Raw genomic sequence first — 23,879 nt, forward strand, 5'->3', positions numbered from 1 at the left:
CCTGCAACACCTGCTTAGGGTGTGTAATCAAATGAAAAGGTGTTTTTTTTTTTTTTATTAGCATGTTAATGAAGAAGGAAAGGCAGAACCAGGGAAGGCAAAACTTTGGCTTTAAATGTAAAATGTTTGTCTGAATGGACTCCCTGCTTAATGGTGTTTATTTAAGCACTTCCCGCCCAACCTATTGTCAATTGATGGCTGGGCAAGACAGATATGACGTCCTCCAAGCACGCGCCTCGTGTGTGTGCCCCACAGGCCACGCTGTGGCGCAACATGTCACTGGCTGTGTCCAGTAGACACAGCCGATGGCTGCTCAGTGTACCGACCCGCTGCTATTACCATGTGACCGCTGTGACCAATCACAGCAGATCACATGACAATTGTAAGCAATGAATGGCTTTGGTTTATGCCATTCATTGTGTACTATTGTGTTGCTGGCTGAGATTTGTCACAGTGATCAAATGGTAAAGACAGGACCAACCATAGCCCATCTGTACCATGTGATTAGTTGTGGTCAATCACAGCTAATCACAATACACACTGAATGAATCAATGTCATTCAATAAAAATGGTTGCTTATAAATAATGAAATAAATAAAAAAACTGATCACTTCCCCAGAGTAGTACAATGTTACTATGTTACTATTGTAGCCCTGTATTGGTCACAGTCACAAATTATAACAAAATAAAAAAAGAGAAAAAAATTATTAAACTTTTTTTTTTTTACATACTGTCACCAGTCTCTGATCACCGCCACACCAGTTTCATAATACCGCTGTACTGCACCAATGACAGTATATAAATAATGACAAAAAAAAAGTTGTGAAAAAAACAATTTTTTAAAAAATTTCTTAATATTCTCCACAAATTGTGACAAAATTACAACTTCAAAAAACTCGCCATGCCTCTTACTAAATAGCTTGGACTGTGATTTCCAAAAAGGGATCATTTTGAGGAATTTTTGTACTGTCCTGCTATTTTCGGGCCACAATACATCAGGATTGATCAATTTTCAGGTATATACAGTCAGGTCCATAAATATTGGGACATCGACACAATTCTAATCTTTTTGGCTCTTTACACCACTACAATGGATTTGAAAAGAAGCGAACAAGATGTGCTTTAACTGCAGACTTTCAGCTTTAATTCGAGGGTATTTACATCCAAATCAGGTGAACGGTGTAGGAATTACTACAGTTTGTATATGTGCTTCCCACTTTTTAAGAGACCAAAAGTAATGGGACAATTGGCTGCTCAACTGTTCCATGGCCAGGTGTGTGTTATTCCCTTATTATCCCATTTACAAGGAGCAGATAAAAGTTCCAGAGTTAATTTCAAGTGTGCTATTTGCATTTGGAATCAGTTGCTGTCAACTCTCAATATGAGATCCAAAGAACTGTCACTATCAGTGAAGCAAGCCATCATTAGGCTGAAAAAACAAAACAAACCCATCAGAGAGATAGCAAAAACATTAGGTGTGGCCAAATCAACTGTTTGGAACATCCTTAAAAAGAAAGAACGCACCGGTGAGCTCAGCAACACCAAAAGACCCGGAAGACCACGGAAAACAACTGTGGTGGATGACCGAAGAATTCTTTCCCTGGTGAAGAAAACACCCTTCATACCAGTTGGCCAGATCAAGAACACTCTCCAGGAGGTAGGTGTATGTGTGTCAAAGTCAACAATCAAGAGAAGAAATCACCAGAGTGAATACAGAGGGTTCACCACAAGATGTAAACCATTGGTGAGCCACAAAAACAGGAAGGTCAGATTAGAGTTTGCCAAACAACATCTAAAAAATCCTTCTAAGTTCTGGAACAACATCCTATGGACAGATGAGACCAAGATCAACTTGTACCAGAGTGATGGGAAGGGAAGAGTATGGAGAAGGAAAGGAACTGCTCATGATCCAAAGCATACCACCTCATCAGTGAAGCATGGTGGTGGTAGTGTCATGGTGTGGGCATGTATGGCTGCCAATGGAACTGGTTCTCTTGTATTTATTGATGATGTGACTGCTGACAAAAGCAGCAGGATGAATTCTGAAGTGATTCGGGCAATATTATCTGCTCATATTCAGCAAAATGCTTCAGAACTAATTGAACGGCGCTTCACAGTGCAGATAGACAATGACCCGAAGCATACCGCCAAAGCAACCAAAGAGTTTTTTAAGGGAAAGAAGTGGAATGTTATGCAATGGCCAAGTCAATCACCTGAATCTGATTGAACATGCATTTCACTTGCTGAAGACAAAACTGAAGGGAAAATGCCCCAAGAACAAGCAGGAACTCAAAACCATTGCAGTAGAGGCCTGGCAGAGCATCACCAGGGATGAAACCCAGCGTCTGGTGATGTTTATGCGTTCCAGACTTCAGGCTGTAGATGACTGCAAAGGATTTGCATCCAAGTATTAAAAAGTGAAAGTTTGATGGATGATTGTTAATCTGTCCCATTACTTTTGGTCCCTTAAAAAGTGGGAGGCACATATACAAACTGTTGTAATTCCTACACCGTTCACCTGATTTGGATGTAAAATTAAAGCTGAAAGTCTGCAGTTAAAGCACATCTTGTTCGTTTCATTTCAAATCCATTGTGGTGGTGTATAGAGCCAAAAAGATTAGAATTGTCGATGTCCCAATATTTATGGACCTGACTGTATATCATAGTTTAACATTACTTTCCTACAGACTAAATAATATACACTGATTTGGGTTATTTTCACCAAAAGAAACGTATCGGAATACATTTTGGCCTAAATTTATGATGAAAGATTAATTGTTTACAAAATGTTATAACATAAATGAAGAAAAACTTTTTTTTTTTTTTCTTCAGAATTCTCAGTTTTTTCATTTTTTGTTGAGCAAAAAATAAAAAAACCCAGCGGTGATTAAACACCACCAATAGAAATCTCTATATGTGAGAAAAAAATTATAAAGAAGGCGTCATTTGGGTACAGTGTTGCATGACCACGCAATTGTCATTCAAAGTGCGACAGCGCTGAAAGTTGAAAATTGGCCTGGGCAGGAAGGGGGTGAAAGTGTCCAGTATTGAATTGGTTAAATAGCATGTTGATGAAGAAGGAAGTGAGGAACTAGAGAAAGCAAAACATTTAACTTCAGCTTTTAAAGAAGTACAGCCAAAGCTTGTTTGGCTGTACTTCTGTGGATCACAGGAGTGCAGTTCGTTCTACACTCCTGTGACCCGTTTTCAGCAGACAGCGGGCTGAAGCCTGCTGTCGGCTGATGTCACAGAGGCGGTCCAGGCTCCGGCAAGATCGCGACAATCGAGTTGGGATCTGCCTACACGTCTGGACCGGCACCTGGCTCAGCCTCTCAGTGAGCCACTGAGGGCCTGAGCCCGCCACTCCCGCCCCCTCCACAGCCCAGCACTCTAGTGAGCAGGGGAGAGGGTTTGGGACAGAGCAGAGAGCTGCTGATTGCCAGTCGCCAGCTCTCTACTCAGGGAGCTGTGAGAACTGAGGGATCGGCGGTGTTTAATCACTTGGTTCTCAGTGTTAGAGGCGCCACCTCTAGGCTTACCTAGGTAAGCCTCCACCTAGGTAAGTATGATTATTAAAAAAAAAATACCCATACACTTTTAAATTTAAAATGTTTGAATGGTCTCTCTGCTTAATAGTGTTCATTTAATTGTGTCTCCTGCCCCACTTACAGTGAGGGGAAAAAAAAGTATTTGATCCCCTGCTAATTTTGTACGCTTGCCCACTGATAAAGAAATGATCAGTCTATAATTTTAATGGTAGGCTTATTTTAACAGTGAGAGAGAGAATAACAACAAAAATATCCAGAAAAACACATTTCAAAAAAGTTATACAGTGGGGAAGGAAAGTATTCAGACCCCCTTAAATTTTTCACTCTTTGTTATATTGCAGCCATTTGCTAAAATCATTTCAGTTCATTTTTTTCCTCATTAATGTACACACAGCACCCCATATTGACAGAAAAACACAGAATTTTGACATTTTTGCAGATCTATTAAAAAATAAAAACTGAAATATCACATGGTCCTAAGTATTCAGACCCTTTGCTCAGTATTTAGTAGAAGCACCCTTTTGATCTAATACAGCCATGAGTCTTTTTGGGAAAGATGCAACAAGTTCTTCACACCTGGATTTGGGGATCCTCTGTCATTCCTCCTTGCAGATCCTCTCCAGTTCTGTCAGGTTGGATGGTAAACGTTGGTGGACAGCCATTTTTAGGTCTCTCCAGAGATGCTCAATTGGGTTTAAGTCAGGGCTCTGGCTGGGCCATTCAAGAACAGTCACAGAGTTGTTGTGAAGCCACTCCTTCGTAATTTTAGCTGTGTGCTTAGGGTCATTGTCTTGTTGGAAGGTAAACCTTCTGCCCAGTCTGAGGTCCTGAGCACTCTGGAGAAGGTTTTCATCCAGGATATCCCTGTACTTGGCTGCATTCATCTTTCTCTCGATTGCAACCAGTCATCCTGTCCCTGCATCTGAAGAACACCCCCACAGCATGATGCTGCCACCACCATGCTTCACTGTTGGGACTGTCTTGGACTGGTGATGAGCAGTGCCTGGTTTTCTCCACACATACCGCTTAGAATTAAGGCAAAAAAGTTCTACCTTGGTTTCATCAGACCAGAGAATCTTATTTCTCACCATCTTGGAGTCCTTCAGGTGTTTTTTTTAGCAAACTCCATGTGGGCTTTCGTGTGTCTTGCACTGAGGAGAGGCTTCCGTCAGGCCACTCTGCCATAAAGCCCCAAATGGTTGAGGGCTGCAGTGATGGTTGACTTTCTACAACTTTCTCCCATCTTCCGACTGCATCTCTGGAGCTCAGCTACAGTGATCTTTGGATTCTTCTTTACCTCTCTCACCAAGGCTCTTCTCCCCCGATAGCTCAGTTTGTCTGGATGGCCAGCTCTAGGGAGGGTTCTGGTCACCCCAAACGTCTTTCATTTAAGGATTATGGAGGCCACTGTGCTCTTAGGAACCTTAAGTGCAGCAGAAATTTTTTTGGTAACCTTGGCCAGATCTGTGCCTTGCCACAATTCTGTCTCTGAGCTCTTCAGGCAGTTCCTTTGACCTCATGATTCTCATTTGCTCTGACATGCACTGTGAGCTGTAAGGACTTATATAGACAGGTGTGTGGCTTTTCTAATCAAGTCCAATCAGTATAATCAAACACAGCTGGACTCAAATGAAGGTGTAGAACCATCTCAAGGATGATCAGAAGAAATGGACAGCACCTGAGTTAAATATATGAGTGTCACAGCAAAGGGTCTGAATACTTAGGACCATGTGATATTTCAGTTTTTCTTTTTTAATAAATATGCAAAAATGTCAACAATTCTGTGTTTTTCTGTCAATATGGGGTGTTGTGTGTACATTAATGAGGAAAAAAAAATTAACTTAAATGATTTTAGCAAATGGCTGCAATATAATAAAGAGTGAAACATTTAAGGGGGTCTGAATACTTTCCATCCCCACTGTAAATTGATTTGCATTTTAATGAGTGAAATAAGTATTTGACCCCTTTACAAAACATGACTTCATAGTTGGTGGCAAAACCCTTATTGGCAATCACAGAGGTCAGACATTTCTTGTAGTTGACCACCAGGTTTGCCATTCTCATGATCATTGAAACTCCATGAGGTGAGATATTGCATGGAGCCCCAGACCGAGGGAGATTGACAGTTATTTTGTGTTTCTTCCATTTGCGAATAATCGCACCAACTGTTGTCACCCTCTCACCAAGCTGCTTGGTGATGGTCTTGTAGCCCATTCCAGCCTTGTGTAGGTCTACAATCTTGTCCCTGACATCCTTGGATGGCTCTTTGGTCTTGGCCATGGTGGAGAGATTGGAATCTGATTGATTGCTTCTGTGGACAGGTGTCTTTTTTTTATACAGGTAAAAAGCTGAGATTAGGAGCACTCCCTTTAAGAGAGTGCTCCTAATCTCAGCTCCATTACCTGTATAGAAGACACCTGGGAGCCAGAAATCTTGCTGATTGATAGGGGATCAAATACTTATTTCACTTATTAAAATGCAAATCAATTTGTAACTTTTTGGAAATGCGTTTTTCTGAATGTTTTTGTTGTTATTCTGTCTCTCACTGTTAAAATAAACCTACCATTAAAATTATAGACCGATCATTTCTTTGTCAGTGAGCAAACATACCAAATCGGCAGGGGATCAAATACTTTTTTCCCCTCACGGTAGTAATAATCGGGGGAGGAGTTCTATGTCCGCTCTTCCCTTTTCTATTCTGCAGAATCTCCTGTCTCTCGGCAATGAAAGGGTGTTCGCAGTTCCGTTAACACAACATCTAAAATGTGTTTTTAAATCCTTGTTGAAAATCACCTTTCCAAGTTTTTTTTTTTTTTAAACAATGACTCCGGTTATACCGCAGGCGTTCCGTGTAAATGTAAGCATTTCAAATTGCACGTTTTTTTTTTTTTTTTTTATTGAAGGAATTAAGGAGCCCCCCGCGGGTCGAACTCACCGTTATCTGACAGGTTGCGCTGGCTTTTAAGTCATTCACTGGCGACAATGGAAAAGCATTGAATGTGGAACTGAATTCCTCATTGTATTAATAAGATAATGGGGGCCATTACATTCTGCAGCGCCAGCTTTTATTTCCCACAAGGCCTTTGTGTGATGTTTATGTGTATACAGCCAGCGGTTGGTGTCCTGCGGAGCCCGGCTCTGCTCCATGGAACGTGCTCTGCGCCACTGCTCTGCGTTCGGGAGAAACCTAATTTTTCAGGTCATCTCTGACGTAACATGTCTCCCTTAGTGACTGTAAGTGACCTTAAATGGTAACTCCACTTTCATGGGAAATAAAAATAATAATAGTGTGGCGTAATAGTGCAATTTTGACAAGTCATGTTGTAATTGAATGTTAATAAAAATTACCTTTCCTTTTCAATCTGCAGCTCTGTAATTTTCTGAAAATGCAATATGGTAACCTGGAGGAGTTCTGTACTTACCATATATACTCGAGTATAAGTCGACCCGAATATAAGCCGAGGCACCTAATTTTACCACAAAAAACTGGGAAAACATATTGACTTGAGTATAAGGCAAGGGTGGGAAAATGCAGCAGCTACCGGTAAACAATGCCCATCTGCAGCCTCCCTGTGCCCAGTTGCAGCCTCCCTGTGCCCAGTTGCAGTCACACTGTGCCCAGTTGCAGCCTCACTGTGCCCAGTTGCAGCCTCACTGTGCCCAGTTGCAGTCTCACTGTGCCCAGTTGCAGTCTCACTGTGCCCATTTGCAGCCTCACTGTGCCCATTTGCAGCCTCGCTGTGCCCATTTGCAGCCTCGCTGTGCCCATTTGCAGCCTCGCTGTGCCCATTTGCAGCCTCACTGTGCCCAGTTGCAGTCTCACTGTGCCCATTTGCAGCCTCACTGTGCCCATTTGCAGCCTCACTGTGCCCATTTGCAGCCTCACTGTGCCCAGTTGCAGCCTCACTGTGCCCAGTTGCAGCCGTACCTTTTATTAGTAAAACAGCATGTGTCTCCCGCTGTGTAATGCATTCTGTTCAGCCGTCCATTGAAACAAAGCCCGCCCCGTCGCCTCCTTGTCTGTGATAGGCGGAACACTGATACAGTTTCCCAGCATCGTATCAGTGTTCCTCTATCACGGACGGACGAGGAGGAGGCGAGGCGGGCTTTGTTTCAATGGACGGCTGAACAGAATGCATTACACAGCGGGAGACACGCAGTTTTACTAATAAAAGGTACGGCTCACTCGAGTATAAGCCGAAGGGGAGTTTTACAGCCTAAAAAAATGGGCTGAAAAACTCGGCTTATACTCGAGTATATACTATAGATTGTGTGCAGAACGTCCCCCAGAGACATCATTTGCTGCTTGTGTGATTGGCTCACTGATTTTCCCAGAAGTCTGCACTAAGATACAAGTCAGATATCAGGCATCAACTGCAACAAAAATGTATTTTTTGGTGAGATACTCCCAAAAGGAAATAACGTCTAAAGCAGGGGTGTCAAACTCTTATTTCATTGCGGGCCAAATCAGCATTATGATTGCCCTCAAAGGGCCGGTTGTATCTGTAAGAATAGTTGTCCATAGCACCGCTCCCCCCATTACAATAGATGTCAAGAATCCCCCACCCTCCCTTACATCACAGTGCCCTCCTCCAGCCTTACTATCGAAAAATCTGGGGGGGGGGGGGGGGTACTGGGAAGCAGAAAGTGCAGGGTCTGGAGGAGGACCAGAGGAGGACTCTCCTCTCTGCTGCCGACTGCTGAGACAAGGGGGGGTGCTGCAGCTCCAGAAGAGGTGCAAGGGCCACATAAAATGGCCTGGCAGGCCGGATTTGGCCCGCGGGCCTTGTGTTTGACACATGTGGTCTAAAGGGATGCAAGCCAAGCAACATTCCTCTTTAGAGTCCTGCAGGTGCAGCATCTGATTGATAATTATGAAACCACTCCCATTAGACTTGTACAGCACCGGGGCACAGAGTAACACCCCATACACACTATTAGATTTTCTGCAGATTTTTGTCTTCAGATTTACCAAAACCATATAATATGAGGTCACACCTTAAGAGTTTCAATTTGTATGCAATCGGGCAGGCCCTTGCACTACATGGTTTTGGTAAATCTGAAGCCAAAAATCAGCAAAAAATCTAATAGTGTGTATGGAGTCTTAGGGCCCTTTCACACTGGGGCGGTTTGCAGGCGCTATTGCGCTAAAAATAGCGCCTGCAAACCGACCCGAAAGTGCCGCTGCTTTCATTCCAGTGTGAAAGCTCCGAGGGCTTTCACACTGGAGCGATGCGCTGGCAGGATGGTAAAAAAAGTCCTGCCAGCAGCATCTTCGGAGCGGTGAACGAGCGGAGTGTATACCGCTCCTTCACCGCTCCTGCCCATTGAAATCAGTGGGACGGCGCGGCTATACCGCCGGCAGAGCGCCTCTGCAGAGGTACTTTGCGGTGGTTTTAATCCCTTTCTCGGCTGCTAGCAGTGGGGTAAAACCGCCCCGCTAGCGGCCGCATACCGACGGTAAAGTGCCGCTTATAATAGCGGCGCTTTACCGCCGACAACGCCTCCGCCCCAGTGTGAAAGGACCCTAACACAGGGATTGCTTCAGAATAACAAAAGGTAGGAATCTGCAACAAAGTGTTGAAATCCTTGTAATGTACATCGATCACCCAGAGGGGAATGTTTTTTTCTCAACAAAAGTGGAGTTACGCTTTAAAGCTAAAGTTTATTGCGCTTATGTTTTGCTTTCTCCCCTCATCAACATGCTAATGAACTGGTTAAATTTAACCTTTCCATGTTTAATACATACCTTATTTTATTCCAATAGATGTCATCACTGGGCCTCAATGCTTCTCTATGCAGAGCAAGCATATCAGGGCAAGTGGGAGGGGCAAGAAGGGTGCTGTACATCCTTTCAGGGCGCTGTGCTTCCTGAAAACATCACAGCATCCTTCCTCAGTATTCCCATCTAGAGCCCTTAGCCCTGGTAAAAACAGTGGGCTGGCTCCTGGGAAGAGTTATGCAAATAACGAAGGAGGGGGGGGGGGGTGCTGGGACAGCGAGGCTAGAAAGGAAAGTGATAAATGATGTTGGAGGTCCTCCAGCTAGGAAATGTGGTATCCACCAGGGGGAGCATCTGACAAGGTGAAAATGTAGCAGCACAATTGGGAGATATGGGCAGAGCATCATCATCTTATAACGAGGAGTGCCTTCATGGCCAGAGATTTTTTTTAAAGTGTTGCTAAACTCACAACAGTAAAATCAGTCTGTATATGCAGTAAAGCATGCTTGTTATACTCACTGTGGAACCTAAGGGGTTAATCCTGTACAGTGTGTAAAATGGCTGTTTGATACTGTCTTTTCTGATCCTCCCCTTCTTCCACTGTCCCCAATCCATCTGCTGACAGGACAGAGCCTTGGGGACACTCTGCACATGCTCAGTTCGGTCTGTATTGCTAGAGAGTTATTTTTTTTGTTTCTTGAGAGGGTGTGTGTGATCAGCACAGGGCCAATCGGCCCTGTCCAGACAGAGGGTCAGGGGCCCTGCAGCCTCATAGGACAGTCAGAGCAGAATGAAAACTCTTCCTACAAGATTTAACCGGACACTGATAGGAGTCACAAGCTATACACTGCTGATGAGAAAATGTATTTAGCTGTTTACAATTACTAAAATGATTGCATTTCCATGTTCTGTGTACTGTGGGAGACCAGGTATAATGAATGCAGGGTCCTGGGTTTAGTAACATTTTAATGATATCTGCTGATTTAAAAGATAAAAAATACTTTTAAAAGTACATTAACATTTTAAAGATATGAGATTCTAGTGATTGGGTTTACATCTACTTTAAACTCCTCATTGTGGGAGGGGCAAAGACACAAACTACTGCAGGGAAATCTCCCATTGTGGGAGGGGCAGAGACACAAACTTGGATGTGATCGGATGTTTACAGGTAATTAATTACTGGCGTGCTTTTTGCTCATCATAGGGGATAATTGTTTTGTTTTTGTGGATACAAAAGAAATAAAAGAACTCCTAATTGCTTGTTCCTCAGTCTATTTTGGATGGTGATTTTCATCAGCATTCCCACGGACTCCTCTCTAGCCACCTGTTAACGCCTCCATTCACCTTCTCTTCTGCAGGGAATGTTGATGATCTGAAGCGGCAGGCAGTGGATGAGATGATGAGTCGGATTAAGAAGGGGGTCCATCTGCGTCCTGTCCAGCAGACGGTGCGAATAAAGAGCCAGGTGAGTCGCCATCCATGATAATGGTAAAGATGTGACGGGGAAAAGGCAGAAGATATCCCCAGAAGAGATCCACAGCTCAGTAATAGTTGGTGGAGCATAACCCTTCCTCCCTTCCGGAACACTACATGTGATGTCACCTTCCATGCTCCTATAGATTTTTTTTTTTTTTTTTTACGTTTCTGAGCTCCATTTTAGCTCTTGTCTCAAATAAATGCTCAGGTTTCATGCAGCCCTCCTCTCTGGTCTCAGATGAAGGCTCAGGTTTCATGCAGCCCTCCTCTCTGGTCTCAGATAAAGGCTCAGGTTTCATGCAGCCCTCCTCTCTGGTCTCAGATACAGGCTCAGGTTTCATGCAGCCCTCCTCTCTGGTCTCAGATACAGGCTCAGGTTTCATGCAGCCCTCCTCTCTGGTCTCAGATAAAGGCCCGGGTTTCATGCAGCCCTCCTCTCTGGTCTCAGATAAAAGATTAGTTTTGATGCAGCCCTCCTCTCTGGTCTCAGATACAGGCTCAGGTTTCATGCAGCCCTCCTCTCTGGTCTCAGATAAAGGCCCGGGTTTCATGCAGCCCTCCTCTCTGGTCTCAGATAAAAGATTAGTTTTGATGCAGCCCTCCTCTCTGGTCTCAGATAAAAGATTAGTTTTGATGCAGCCCTCCTCTCTGGTCTCAGATAAAAGATTAGTTTTGATGCAGCCCCTGCCTTGCCAGGGGGATCTAAGTGGTAAACCTTTTATATGTTTATTTTCAAACCAGCATAAGGATGTAAAGTGGCCACCTAACAGAGCATGCATGTACCTTTATATATCTGACCATCCAGGACCAAATTAAATGCAAATGCCAACTTCCAGCTCCAGAGTCAGAGCTGTGGTATTCTGCAGGCTAATGAAGTGGGAAATCTCAGAATTAGAAGTAGATGTTCACATACGGAGCACTCCAGCATCTCCTTTACCACCCTTAATAATCCAGGCAGGCTTCTACTCCTATATCTATATCTATAATTTGGATGGCATGCAGAGGAGTCAGCACCTCTGTAAGGTCGTCATTGGAGGGTCTTTATTGAATTCCTTTGGAGGGATTCCTCACACTTCCTGTGTGCTCATCAAGACAGGAGGTAAGGGATAGTTTCCCCCTAGTGGACAATATAAACCAGATGTAACTTATTTATTGAAGCTGATTTACTCGATTTTTACTCGAGTTTGAGTACCTAAGAACAGAAATGCAGTTTACCCCTGTCCTAGAGTGTCAGTTCTCACATGGTAATGTATCTACGGAGGTCCAGCATTGTTATCCTAGGACAGGTCTACAGAAAACCCACCCTTCTCATCTCGTCAGCATAGGGGGGTAGTCTGTGGTCCTTGATCCTTAGAGATAACTGGGAACAATGTACTGATAAGAATGCAGCACCAGCAGAGAGCACAGGAATTTATCGGCTCACAAGACTTCTGGAAGGATCAACAGGTATTTTTTGCGCTTTCAGTTGTGAGACGTGTACTTGACAAACCAAAAGGGCACAAATAGGAGATCATTGTTAGGTTATGCATACACCTTTTCCCTTTCCTGAAGACGCTCAATGATAATAGTTCACCACTCCCTCCAGAAAAGCCATTAGACACTGGTGGTGTATAGTGTGTCGGTGACCATGTGTCCTTATACCGTTCTCAGCAGGAGCCTCCAGTGGCAGCAGCGCCACCCGCAGGATGTGAGGAGGAAGTGATGACAGTAAGCTCTTTGCATGGCATGCGATGTGTGCTGTTTGTGTCCTCTATCTTGTCACATTTCACATTCAATGTAGAAATAAAAGAAGGTTTTTTTTTTTTATCCTCTTATTTTTACAAGGAGAGATAAATCGTTTACATTAAAGACGCAGCTCTCAATGGGAGTGCTTACAATGAGCTGTGCCTTGCTTGCATCATCCTGAACCCCCACAGTTCACCTTTTTTATTATCAGTTCAGTATTTCATCTGTTCAATTACTTGCTGTATCTCATCCTTCTGTTTAATGAATCGTTCTCACATTACTGTGTACGTCTTTTATTGACCAGATTATTCGTTTTAATGCTCCGTCTTCTGTAAAAGCCCCACCTCACTGCATTGCTACGGAGACATATTATCTTATCCATTGAGGGACACAGGAGTGGAATTCTAACACAGTCATGTTATAGCGACGCCTACAGGCACTTAAGATGCGGTCAAACAAATGATGTAAGCCAGCCCCCAAATAAAATAAAATGGGTAACTTGTGCACTACACTGTGTGTAAAATAAGTGGGTACAAAATACATTTGTATAGATTGATGTAAAAAAAACAAATATATCCCAAGATGTGTAATAAGTACTAACTGGATAAAGCTGCCAACACCTTTAGTGTCACCACATACAAAATCAATTTAAAATATATATATATATGGAGTGGCGCTAAATCTTATAGAATATTTTCTAAGTGAAGCATCAAAATAATGCTCTAATAATCATAAACAAAAAAAGTATATATAATAAAATACCGATATCATAAATCTAAAGTGCAATTGATGAACAGAAAATAAGAACAAACTGGTTATCATTCAAAATGACCAAAATGGGTGTTCCTAGAGTCCAGTGCAAAACGTGAACACCAAAATAATAAATAAAGTTCTTAGTGAGGTGCTAAAATATTGCTTCAAAATCCAGTGATGATTAGACAATTGTGCAGTGCAGTGCTCAATCCCTTGAGAAAGTCACCTGTTAGTGACGCAACACGTCAGGAGGAGCCGGGTGATGTCAATTCTAGTCAGGGCCGAGACCGGAAGTTCGGATTCCTTAGCGTTCTGTGACAGTGTGACCCCACGGCCTCATTTGCTGGATGCATAGCGGATATTTTAACTGTAAGTCTCTACATTGTTTTAAATAAAGATGTTATTATTACTACACCATGAGGATTCTCATTCTTATTCCATGTGCGGGCCGATTGAGTACCATCAACTACTGAGTGGCATGCACCCCATGCAGCCCCCAAGTAACCCTTCCTCTACCCAGCATGCCTTGGTTTTTGCTAGTGTCCAAGGAGTTTTTCATTGGTGTTTTTATCTGTCCAGCTCTGGGACACCAGGTTGGTCCTCTGTCCTCTCAGGTTGTTGAAGTTCCTTTGTCTTGCAGAGGTCTTCTCTTCATTCATGCTTGATTCAGGGGTTGGATCCTTGTATACCTCTGACATGCAGATAGTCCTCTAATAAAAATTTTGAGAGCTGAAAATGTTATTTTATTAGTTTTTAATATACAGAAAAAAAAGAGTACAGGACAATCAGAGGTACACAGGATCTGAGACACAGACATCTAAGGAGAGGTGTAGCAAAAACAAAAGTCACACCAGAAGATACCAACTGAGATTATGGTAACAGAAGGAAATCATCAGACTAACAACAGGAGGATAAAAGTGTAGGCACTCTTAAGGCCCGTACACACGGTCCGACAGTCGACCGTAAAATACCGCTTTCGAAGCGATCGTGCGATAATCGGATCCATAGTGCTCCGCTTTTGAGAGCCAATCATCACAATTCATCCGATATTATCTGATCGGACAAACACAAAAAATGTTCTCGTATGACACCAGATCGTGCGATTTTCGTTTAATCAGCACAGTTGGAGACTGCGAGCCAGGCCTTCTCGTCCAGCATCAGTGCCTGACCTCACAAATGCACTTCTGGAAGAATGGTCAAACACTCCCATAGACACACTCCTAAACCTTGTGGACAGCCTTCCCGGAAGAGTTGAAGCTGTTATAGCTGCAAAGGGTGGGCCAACTCAATATTGACCCCTACGGACTAAGACTGGGATGCCATTAAAGTTCATGTGCGTAAAAAGGCAGGCGTGCCAATACTTTTGATAATATAGTGTATTAGTAAGGAAGAGGGGGAAGAGAGTGTAAAGTGTCCTCCTGCTGCCATGCCCAATCCAGACTGGAGACAACCACCCGCACATGCTCCACAGCGACCTAGGAAAGATCAGGTGGGGGGGAGTCTCGAAAAGGTCCCACAATTCCCAGACCTGGTTATGGATGTCCAAAGAGTTGTTCAGGGAAGCGGTTATGTATTCCATACTCTTCACATCTTGAATCCTGGTAGTCCTCTAAAATGTTATTGGCCTATCAGTGCCTGTTGACCATCCCTCAGTTGGACTGCTTTTAGACATACAAACCGACTGTTTTTGAATTCCTGAAACTTTTGTACTCATTTTAAAGTCCCATGAGGAAGGCCGGTCCTGCCCCCCCCCCCCCCCCCTGTGTTTTGTCTGACCCTCTCTATTGTTTTCTCACAAAACTAATGCATGACGATTAGAGGAAGGGTTATACAGGGGGCTGGCTTTTTCTGTTTGCTTGTCACCAAGCTCCTGTAGGCGGCAATATTAACATTCCTGTGTCTTTCAATGGACTTTAATAAAAAATAAAAAAAAAGATTTTATGGTAAGTACAAAAATCTCATTTTCCCGCCAGGCATGGTGCAGAGGTGAGTAATTGGGAGGTTGGGATCATCAGCTGTTTGAACACCAACAATGGGAAAAGTTGGGGCTTTGTGGAGGACCCTTTAGAAATGACCACCTCCCAGTGTTGGCGCATTGTGAAAAGCACGTCCTTGAGACGTTAACAAAGATGCCATTTGCTGTAAACCGCATCAAGTGGGTAAGCTGAAGGCGCGCATTGCAGCGGCGCTCGGGGGGGTACAGAGAGGAGCGCGGCTCTCGGCGCTGGAGAGCGGCCTTTGTGTGCTGCACAATGGAGCCTGGAAGCAAAACAGGCCGAGGTGTGAAGTGTTTTATCTGTAAAAGCACCTCATCGTCTTCAGGTCTGAAAAGCACTTTAGTACACGCAGGAACCTCTATAGATGTTGTTACATTAGTGGGGGGAATATTTCACATAAAGCAGATTGCTTAATGTACATTTTATTACAACTGCATAGATTATGTACATATAGAAGTGTGAGCGCTCATTGTACACGCCATAATAGAGACACTTATCTGTCATCTGACATTACACCTTTAAAAGACTTTCATTCATTATATAGTCTCTTTTTATAACCCGATCTGAATAACCTTGCGTGGTGATCGTCTGACCCGCCATCCCGGAAAGTGGCAGGTGCTGGCAGGCATTACTCCCTGTCAATGTGACAGTTCTGCTGAGGTTTTCACAGATTCATTTACTCTCTAACTAAAGTAGATGCAAACCCTGCAGATCGGAGGTCTCAAACTGGCGGCCCTCCAGCTGTTGCGGAACTACAAGTCCCATCATGCCTCTGCCTGAAGGAGTCATGCTTGTAACTGTCAGCCTTGCAATACCTCATGGGACTTGTAGTTTTGCAACAGGTGGAGGGCCGCCAGTTTGAGACCCCTGCTGTAGATCATGGGTGCTCAACCTGTGGCCCTCCAGCTGTTGCAGAACTACAAGTCCCATCATGCCTCTGCCTTTGGGATTCATGCTTGTAACTGTCAGTCTTGCAATGCCTTATGGGACTTGTAGTTCTGGAGGGACACAGGTTGAGTGGCCATGCTGTAGATGCATTGTGGTAAACCATAAAGCATATGCTGTGGTGCCATTCATTTTGAACGGCAACTCACCTGTGACAAACTGTGCCACCGTATGTTGGAAAAAAAGGGGTCATGTATTTTCTTTCTCGAACATCACGGGACACAGAGCCACAGTAATTACTGATGGGTTATATAGGTATCACTGGTGATTGGACACTGGCACACCCTATCAGGAAGTTCAACCCCCTATATAATCCCTCCCCCTTGCAGGGATACCTCAGTTTTTACGCCAGTGTCTTAGGTGATGGACTTGTAAAGATGTCCTGTGCTGAGCTCCAAAGGGAATATCCTAAGATCCTATACTGGGGCAAGCCAGGCGAACCGGATCCATTCAAAGTGTCTTTTCATGGCTGAATTGAATGGTACCCGGGCCTCGTGTCCGAAGAAACGAGGTTTTACCCGTAATGCTTCTCTTTTTAGAGAGCTGGACCCCGCAGATCAGAAAATGGCTTTAAACTTCCTAATTTCTGGCGAGGTGCTTTACGGTCCCAGAACTGTTGGATCCCCCTACTGATGGGGGCCCCAGTCTCTGACGGTTTTTTCAAACGGAGCCCACCGTGAGAGGTGAAGATTGGGTCTGTGTAAACAGCACCCTGCGGCTGGATAAGGTAAGAGGAGATTCCACAGAATTTTTGAGTTCTAGTGGCTTTTCTCCTTTAAGGTAAATGCATGCTATGCCTATTGTGACCACCGGGGGCTGCCAAGAGCACAAACCTACACATGCTGAATGTCTGTCTCAGGTGTTGTAATCGCTGTGTATGTCCCAGCGTATCAAGCAGGCTGCAAGCAGGTAAGGTGGATGGGGGGATTTCTCATGTTTGAATGTTCCCCCCAGGCTAGAGAGGGGCCACAGGGGTCTAGAAAGTGGTTATACCACCCGGGCTCTGTGGCCTAATGGCCACCATCTCTGAAGATAGCCGTTCAGGCAAATCTTGTTACCAGTCTCCCTCCTCCCCCCCCCCATCCCCAGCCTTTTCTCCAGAGCATGACAGGAGAGTCGGCAGTGCGGGAAGCGCTCGTTTTTTTCAAAACTCGAGGGGGGGGGGGGCGGTAGAGGAGGGGGCGGGATGTCAGCACAGAGTGTTTAGACTCCCACTCAGGCCAGCTGCAGGCTATTAAAGGCACTCTGTACAGGTGCACTCAGCCTTCTGAGAGACACAGAGCTGACGGTCGCATGTAAGGTGGGACACAGGCATTCTCCTAGGCAGCATTTACTGAAGTAACACCAGACTGAGCATTGGGTAGCAAGGCTTTTAGCCAGACTACATCGCTCAGCGGACAGTGTTCATTTGTATACCTCACACCTTGTTGCTTTGCACTATGGGTAGAAGAGGTTCAAGCACCCCAGGAACCAGAGACACTAGGGGATCTCGTTCAGGTTCTGAGGGCCCCCTGTCGGCAGCATCCTTCCCCCCTAAAGATGGGCCAGGGACGGCTAGCCAGGGAGAGCCATCGGGGTCAGGGGCTACACCTGCTTCTGGCACTTCAGCCCCTGTATATATTACACAAGAGGTTTTTTCCTCAACCATTAATGGTCTAGAGGAAAGATTAATGGCCGTGATTACGTCTTCACTCAGTGGAAGAAAACGCACTAGGCTTTCCTCTGTTCCCCAAGACCCTCAGACAGAGGAGCTCTGGGATAAAGGAGATGAATCCCTTTCAGAGGATCGGGATGGGATGGATGATTCCTCTTCGGAGGATTCAGGTGGAGAGGGACCCTCTGCGACTTCCCAAGAGGAGAAAGTCTTAGTGCAGATCCTCACTGGATTGGTCCGCTCCACATTTAAGTTGCCCATACCTGAAACTGCTAAAGAATCCTCTTCTGCTTTGGGGTCACTGAAACCTTTCCAAGCAGCACATGCTTTTCCTGTTCATACTTTACTTGAAAAGCTTATTTATTCTGAGTGGGATCACCCAGACAAACGTTTTTTTCCGCCGAGAAAGTTTTCAACACTTTATCCGATGGAAGAAAAGTTTATTAAAATGTGGGGAATACCGGCTATTGATGCCGCCATTTCCTCCATAAATAATAGCCTGACTTGTCCTGTAGACAATGCTCAGATGCTCAGGGATCCTGTAGATAAAAGGATGGAATCCCTATTGAAGGATGTTTTCTCCTTAGCAGGATCAGTGGCCCAACCTGCAAAAGCAGCGATTGGAGTCTGTCAATACTTAAGAGACCATGTTAAGCAGGTCATCAAAGTATTACCTGAACAGCAGGCCCAGGGGTTTGCTAACCTTCCAGCGGCCTTATGCTTTGTGGTTGACGCCATTAGAGATTCTATCGTGCAAACCTCCCGTCTTTCACTGGGGTTGGTGCATATACGTAGAATCCTATGGTTGAAAAATTGGTCAGCCGAAGCACCATGTAAGAAGCTACTGGCTGGGTTTCCATTTCGTGGTGCAAGGTTGTTTGGAGAGGACTTGGATAACTATATCAAGAGAATCTCTTGTGGGAAAAGCACTCTCTTACCTGTCAAGAAGAAGAGTAAGCGTCCCTCTTTCAAACGGACTCTTTCCCCAGCGCCGGGGGCTTCAGCCTCCAGGCAGTCTCGACGGCCGCCTCCATCGGGGTCCAGAGACAAGAGTCAACCCCAGGGACAAAAGAAGTCCTGGGGAAAGAAGCCTACTAGGCAAAACACTAAGACCTCTGCATGAGGGGGCGCCCCCGCTCACTCGAGTGGGGGGAAGACTGCGACAATTCTCAGAGCTCTGGCAGGAGGACTTCCAGGACAGATGGGTAGTCTCCACGGTAACCTTAGGGTACAAGCTGGAGTTTCAGGAATTCCCTTCTCCTCGGTTCCTCAGATCAAATGTTCCCAGAGACCCAGAGAAGAAGCAGTCGCTCCTTCTAGCGTTAGAGCGACTTTTGTCGCAGGAGGTCATTATGATAGTTCCCGCAAAGGACCAGGGATTGGGCTTCTATTCCAACCTTTTTACGGTCCAAAAGCCAAATGGGGATGTCAGGCCCATTTTGGACTTAAGGGATCTGAACCGATTCCTAAGGATTCAATCCTTCCGCATGGAATCAATTCGAACAGTAGTTCCCACCCTGCAGGGAGGAGAATTTCTGGCATCAATAGACATCAGAGATGCATATCTGCATGTGCCCATTTTTCCTGCTCATCAGAAGTTTCTGCGCTTCGAGGTAGGAGGGCGCCATTTCCAGTTTATGGCTCTGCCCTTTGGGATAGCCACTGCACCTCGAGTGTTCACAAAGATCTTGGCTCCTCCTCTGGCCAGATTAAGGGCTCAGGGTATAGCTGTCATAGCATACCTAGACGACCTGCTCTTGATAGACCGGTCGGTAGCCTCTTTGAATGGAAACTTGAGGACCACGGTCAGGTATCTAGAACACCTGGGTTGGATCCTCAACTTAGAAAAGTCTTTCCTAAAACCAGTAAGAAGACTGGAATATTTAGGTCTGATTATACATACAAGCCAGGAGAAAATATTTCTACCCCAGGCAAAGATCACTGCTTTGAGAGAGCTGATTCTGACAGTAAGGACCAAGAAGGGTCCCTCAGTCCGCCTTTGTATGAGGCTACTAGGGAAGATGGTGTCTTCATTCGAAGCAGTTCCCTATGCTCAGTTTCACTCAAGAATGCTGCAACACAGTATTCTGTCGACCTGGAACAAGAAGGTTCAGGCATTAGACTTTCCGATGCACCTGTCGCATGCGGTGCGTCAGAGCCTCAATTGGTGGCTCATACCCGAAAACCTGCAGAAGGGGAAATCCTTTCTACCGGTTACCTGGACGGTGGTAACAACAGATGCCAGTCTGTCAGGTTGGGGAGCAGTTCTGGAACAGGCTGCGGTCCAAGGAGTATGGTCCAAGACAGAGAGGACCTTACCCATCAACATTCTGGAGATCCGGGCGATACATCTAGCTCTAAAAGCCTGGACTATCAGGTTACAGGGTTGTCCGGTCAGGATCCAGTCCGACAATGCCACAGCAGTGGCTTATGTCAATCATCAGGGAGGCACCCGGAGCCGAGCTGCTCAAAAAGAGGTGAACCAGATCTTAGTCTGGGCAGAGATGCATGTGCCATGCATATCGGCAGTTTTCATCCCGGGAATAGAGAATTGGCAGGCGGACTATCTAAGTCGCCAGCAGTTACTTCCAGGGGAATGGTCTCTGCATCCCGACGTCTTTTGGGCCATATGCCAAAGATGGGGGGTTCCAGATGTAGATCTCTTTGCATCCCGATTCAACAAAAAGATAGACAGATTTGTGGCAAGGACAAAAGATCCTCTTGCATGCGGGACGGATGCGTTGGTGATTCCGTGGCATCGGTTCTCACTGATTTACGCATTCCCGCCTATTCTGCTACTACCACGACTCCTTCGCAGGATCAGGCAGGAAAGGAAGTCGGTACTTCTGGTGGCCCCCGCTTGGCCCAGAAGGACTTAGTATGCAGAAATAGTAAGGATGACGGTAGGTTCCCCGTGGACACTACCGGAACGCCCAGACCTGTTATCTCAAGGTCCGGTGTTCCATCCTGCCTTACAAACGCTAAATTTGACGGTTTGGCTATTGAGACCCACGTTCTGAAGAGTCGTGGGCTCTCAGGTCCTGTCATATCTACCTTGATTAATGCAAGGAAGCCAGCTTCCAGGATGATTTATCATAGATTCTGGAAAGCTTATATAACCTGGTGTGAATCCAGAGGTTGGCATCCCAGGAAATATGTCATAGGTAGAATCCTTGATTTTCTACAGATGGGATTAGAGATGAAGCTGGCCTTGAGTACCATCAAGGGCCAGGTCTCTGCTTTATCAGTATTATTTCAGCGGCCACTTGCTTCGCATTCTTTGGTCCGAAACTTTATGCAGGGGGTGATGCGTCTTAATCCTCCGGTTAAAGCGCCCCTAAACCCCTGGGACTTGAATTTGGTCCTGGCTGTGTTACAGAAACGGCCTTTTGAACCAATAAGTCAGATTCCTTTGGTCTTGTTGACAAGGAAATTAATTTTTCTGGTGGCCATCTCTTCTGCTAGAAGAGTATCAGAATTAGCAGCTCTTTCCTGTAAGGAGCCTTATTTGATTATACACAAGGATAGAGTGGTACTACGCCCTCATCCTAGTTTTTTACCGAAGGTGGTTTCTGATTTTCATTTAAACCAAGACATTGTTCTACCTTCCTTTTTTCCAGATCCCTGTTCTCCGGAAGAGAGATCTCTACATTCGTTGGATGTAGTAAGAGCAGTTAAGGCCTATCTAGGGGCAACTACTCAGATCCGCAAGACGGATGTTTTGTTTGTGCTGCCAGAGGGTCCCAATAGAGGACAGGCAGCGTCAAAAGCTACCATTTCTAAATGGATTCGACAGTTGATCATTCAAGCTTACGGTCTGAAGCAGAAGATTCCTCCGTTTCAGATCAGGGCACATTCCACAAGGGCTATTGGTGCTTCTTGGGCAGTGCATCACCGGGCCTCTATGGCTCAAATCTGCAAGGCCGCAACCTGGTCTTCAGTTCATACATTCACCAGATTCTATCAGGTGGATGTGAGAAGGCATGAGGATATCGCCTTTGGGCGTAGTGTGCTGCAGGCAGCGGTACAGGGTCCTCAGGTCTGATTGCACCCTACTTGGTCGTGGTTCCCCCCCCTCAGGTAGCATTGCTCTGGGACATCCCATCAGTAATTACTGTGGCTCTGTGTCCCGTGATGTTCGAGAAAGAAAATAGGATTTTTTAAAACAGCTTACCTGTAAAATCCTTTTCTTTCGAAGGACATCACGGGACACAGAGGTCCCACCCTCTTCTAATACACTATATTGCTTGGCTACAAAACTGAGGTATCCCTGCAAGGGGGAGGGATTATATAGGGGGTTGAACTTCCTGATAGGGTGTGCCAGTGTCCAATCACCAGTGATACCTATATAACCCATCAGTAATTACTGTGGCTCTGTGTCCCGTGATGTCCTTCGAAAGAAAAGGATTTTACAGGTAAGCTGTTTTAAAAAATCCTATTTTTTTAAGCTTGTTAGGATCTATCGGCAGCACATTGATTGTGAAAAGACTGCCTTAAAGCAACGCAAAAGTAAGTGGGCCCCTACTGGATGACATTTAGTATACTCGTAAACAATTTGCCATTTTTATTTTAATAAAATCCTTGTTTTCAAAGTTTTTTCATCATTTGTTACATCTCATATGCTGCTGATCTCCTGCAGCATTTTTGCAGACACAATGGGGTGGATTTACTAATGGCTAATACACTGTGCAAGTGCAGTTGCTCCAGAGTTAAATGATGAAGCTTGATCATGCAAACAAGCAGCCAGATATTTTTTTTTTCCTTGAGTGTGATTGTGGTTATTGTTTGCAAAGTGAAAGGGGTTGTAAACCCTTGTGTTTTTTCACCTTAATGCATCTTATGTCAGTGTCAAGATATTTACACTACTTATAGGTAAGCCTTATTATAGGATTACCTATAGTTACATGTCAGCAGAGGAAGTTTACTTCCTCTTTAAGCCTGGTACACATGGGTTGAATGACGGCCGGTATCAGCCAATTCAATAGAAACTGGACAAACATTGGGCCTGTGTGTACGGCAGCCTGTCTGGTGCTTCATGACGTGTCTCTGGATAGCCATGTGCTTGCCCGCACACATGGCCCATTGTTGCTGTTTAGATATAGGACCACTCACCAAACTTTAGACACACCTCGTAAATCCACTTCATATCTCCATGCACTCCATAGGCTGCATGGCATAGCATGGCATTCCTCAGGGTGGGTTTCCTGATGGTGACAACAGTGTACTGTACCTGTATATTGTGTGCTGAAAAAGTCACTTGTAGTATCCATTAGAAGCCCATGTGACAGGGTGACAACGCAATTGGGAGACAGGAACAGAGTGTTGTCACTCTATAACAGGAGCTGTCTGAACAAAGACCTCCATGGCAGGATCACCGGGGATTACTTTAATGAAAGCTGCAAATTTAAAAATGATTGAAAATTACTTTTGCAACGACATAGTGAAGGTTAGATAAGATTTTAGTCCTGTGGATTAGGTCTACTTTAATGACTAGCACTTGTCAAAAGTAGGGCAATCTCTTGCAGTGAGTCGTGCTCGGTCAGGCTTTTGTCTTCCAGAAGTGGAATAACACTCACCATTTATCAAGGTGGAGGGAAAAGTAAGACCCCGAGAATAGAGATTGGTGGATAACCGATAGAACAAATGGCTCTCAGTGATAGAGAGTAGACTGTGAACAATTGTGACATTATGCACTCAGGTCTAATTAATTGATCCTGCTTGTTCCTGCAGGGATGGTGGGAACCCCTCATAGTAAGTATAGCAGGTTTGCAGACCCAGGAACTCAATGCAGGGATGGTGGGAACCCCTTTATAATGAGCACAGCAGGTCTGGAGACCTGGGAACTCAGAAAAAGAATGGAGGAACCCCTCACAATGGGCGCACAGCAGGTTTGCAGATCCAGGAACTCTGCACAGGGATAGAGGGGCAGATGTGCAGAAACTGAAACTTGGGCAAAGGAATGGTGGGAACTCTTTATAATAGGAGCAGCAGGTTTGTAGACCCAGGGACTCGAAGCAGGGATGTTGAGAAGGCCTCATAATGGACACAGCAGGTGTGCA

At 45.0% G+C, this 23,879-nt stretch overlaps 1 protein-coding gene across 13 annotated transcripts in view; it reads left to right on the top strand.

Annotated features, from left to right (window-relative positions):
* The window catches only part of SHTN1 (shootin 1), a 185,359-nt gene that overhangs the window by 134,781 nt on the left and 26,699 nt on the right, over positions 1–23,879 (top strand). For 11 of the 13 annotated variants that reach the window (XR_012235636.1, XR_012235639.1, XR_012235640.1 and 8 more), the window contains exons 13-14: positions 10,629–10,735; positions 12,397–12,453. Coding sequence is in view for 4 of the 13 variants with exons in the window: in XM_073595793.1 (XP_073451894.1) it covers positions 10,629–10,735; positions 12,397–12,453 (164 nt within the window). In the remaining 9 variants the exon portion in view is untranslated. The remainder of the gene's footprint in view (positions 1–10,628; positions 10,736–12,396; positions 12,454–23,879) is intronic. The other 2 variants (XM_073595794.1, XM_073595797.1) reach the window with 2 other exon arrangements.

This window comes from Aquarana catesbeiana, linkage group LG08 (genome assembly GCF_042186555.1).
Source record: "Aquarana catesbeiana isolate 2022-GZ linkage group LG08, ASM4218655v1, whole genome shotgun sequence".
In the NCBI taxonomy this organism is placed as follows: domain Eukaryota; kingdom Metazoa; phylum Chordata; class Amphibia; order Anura; family Ranidae; genus Aquarana; species Aquarana catesbeiana.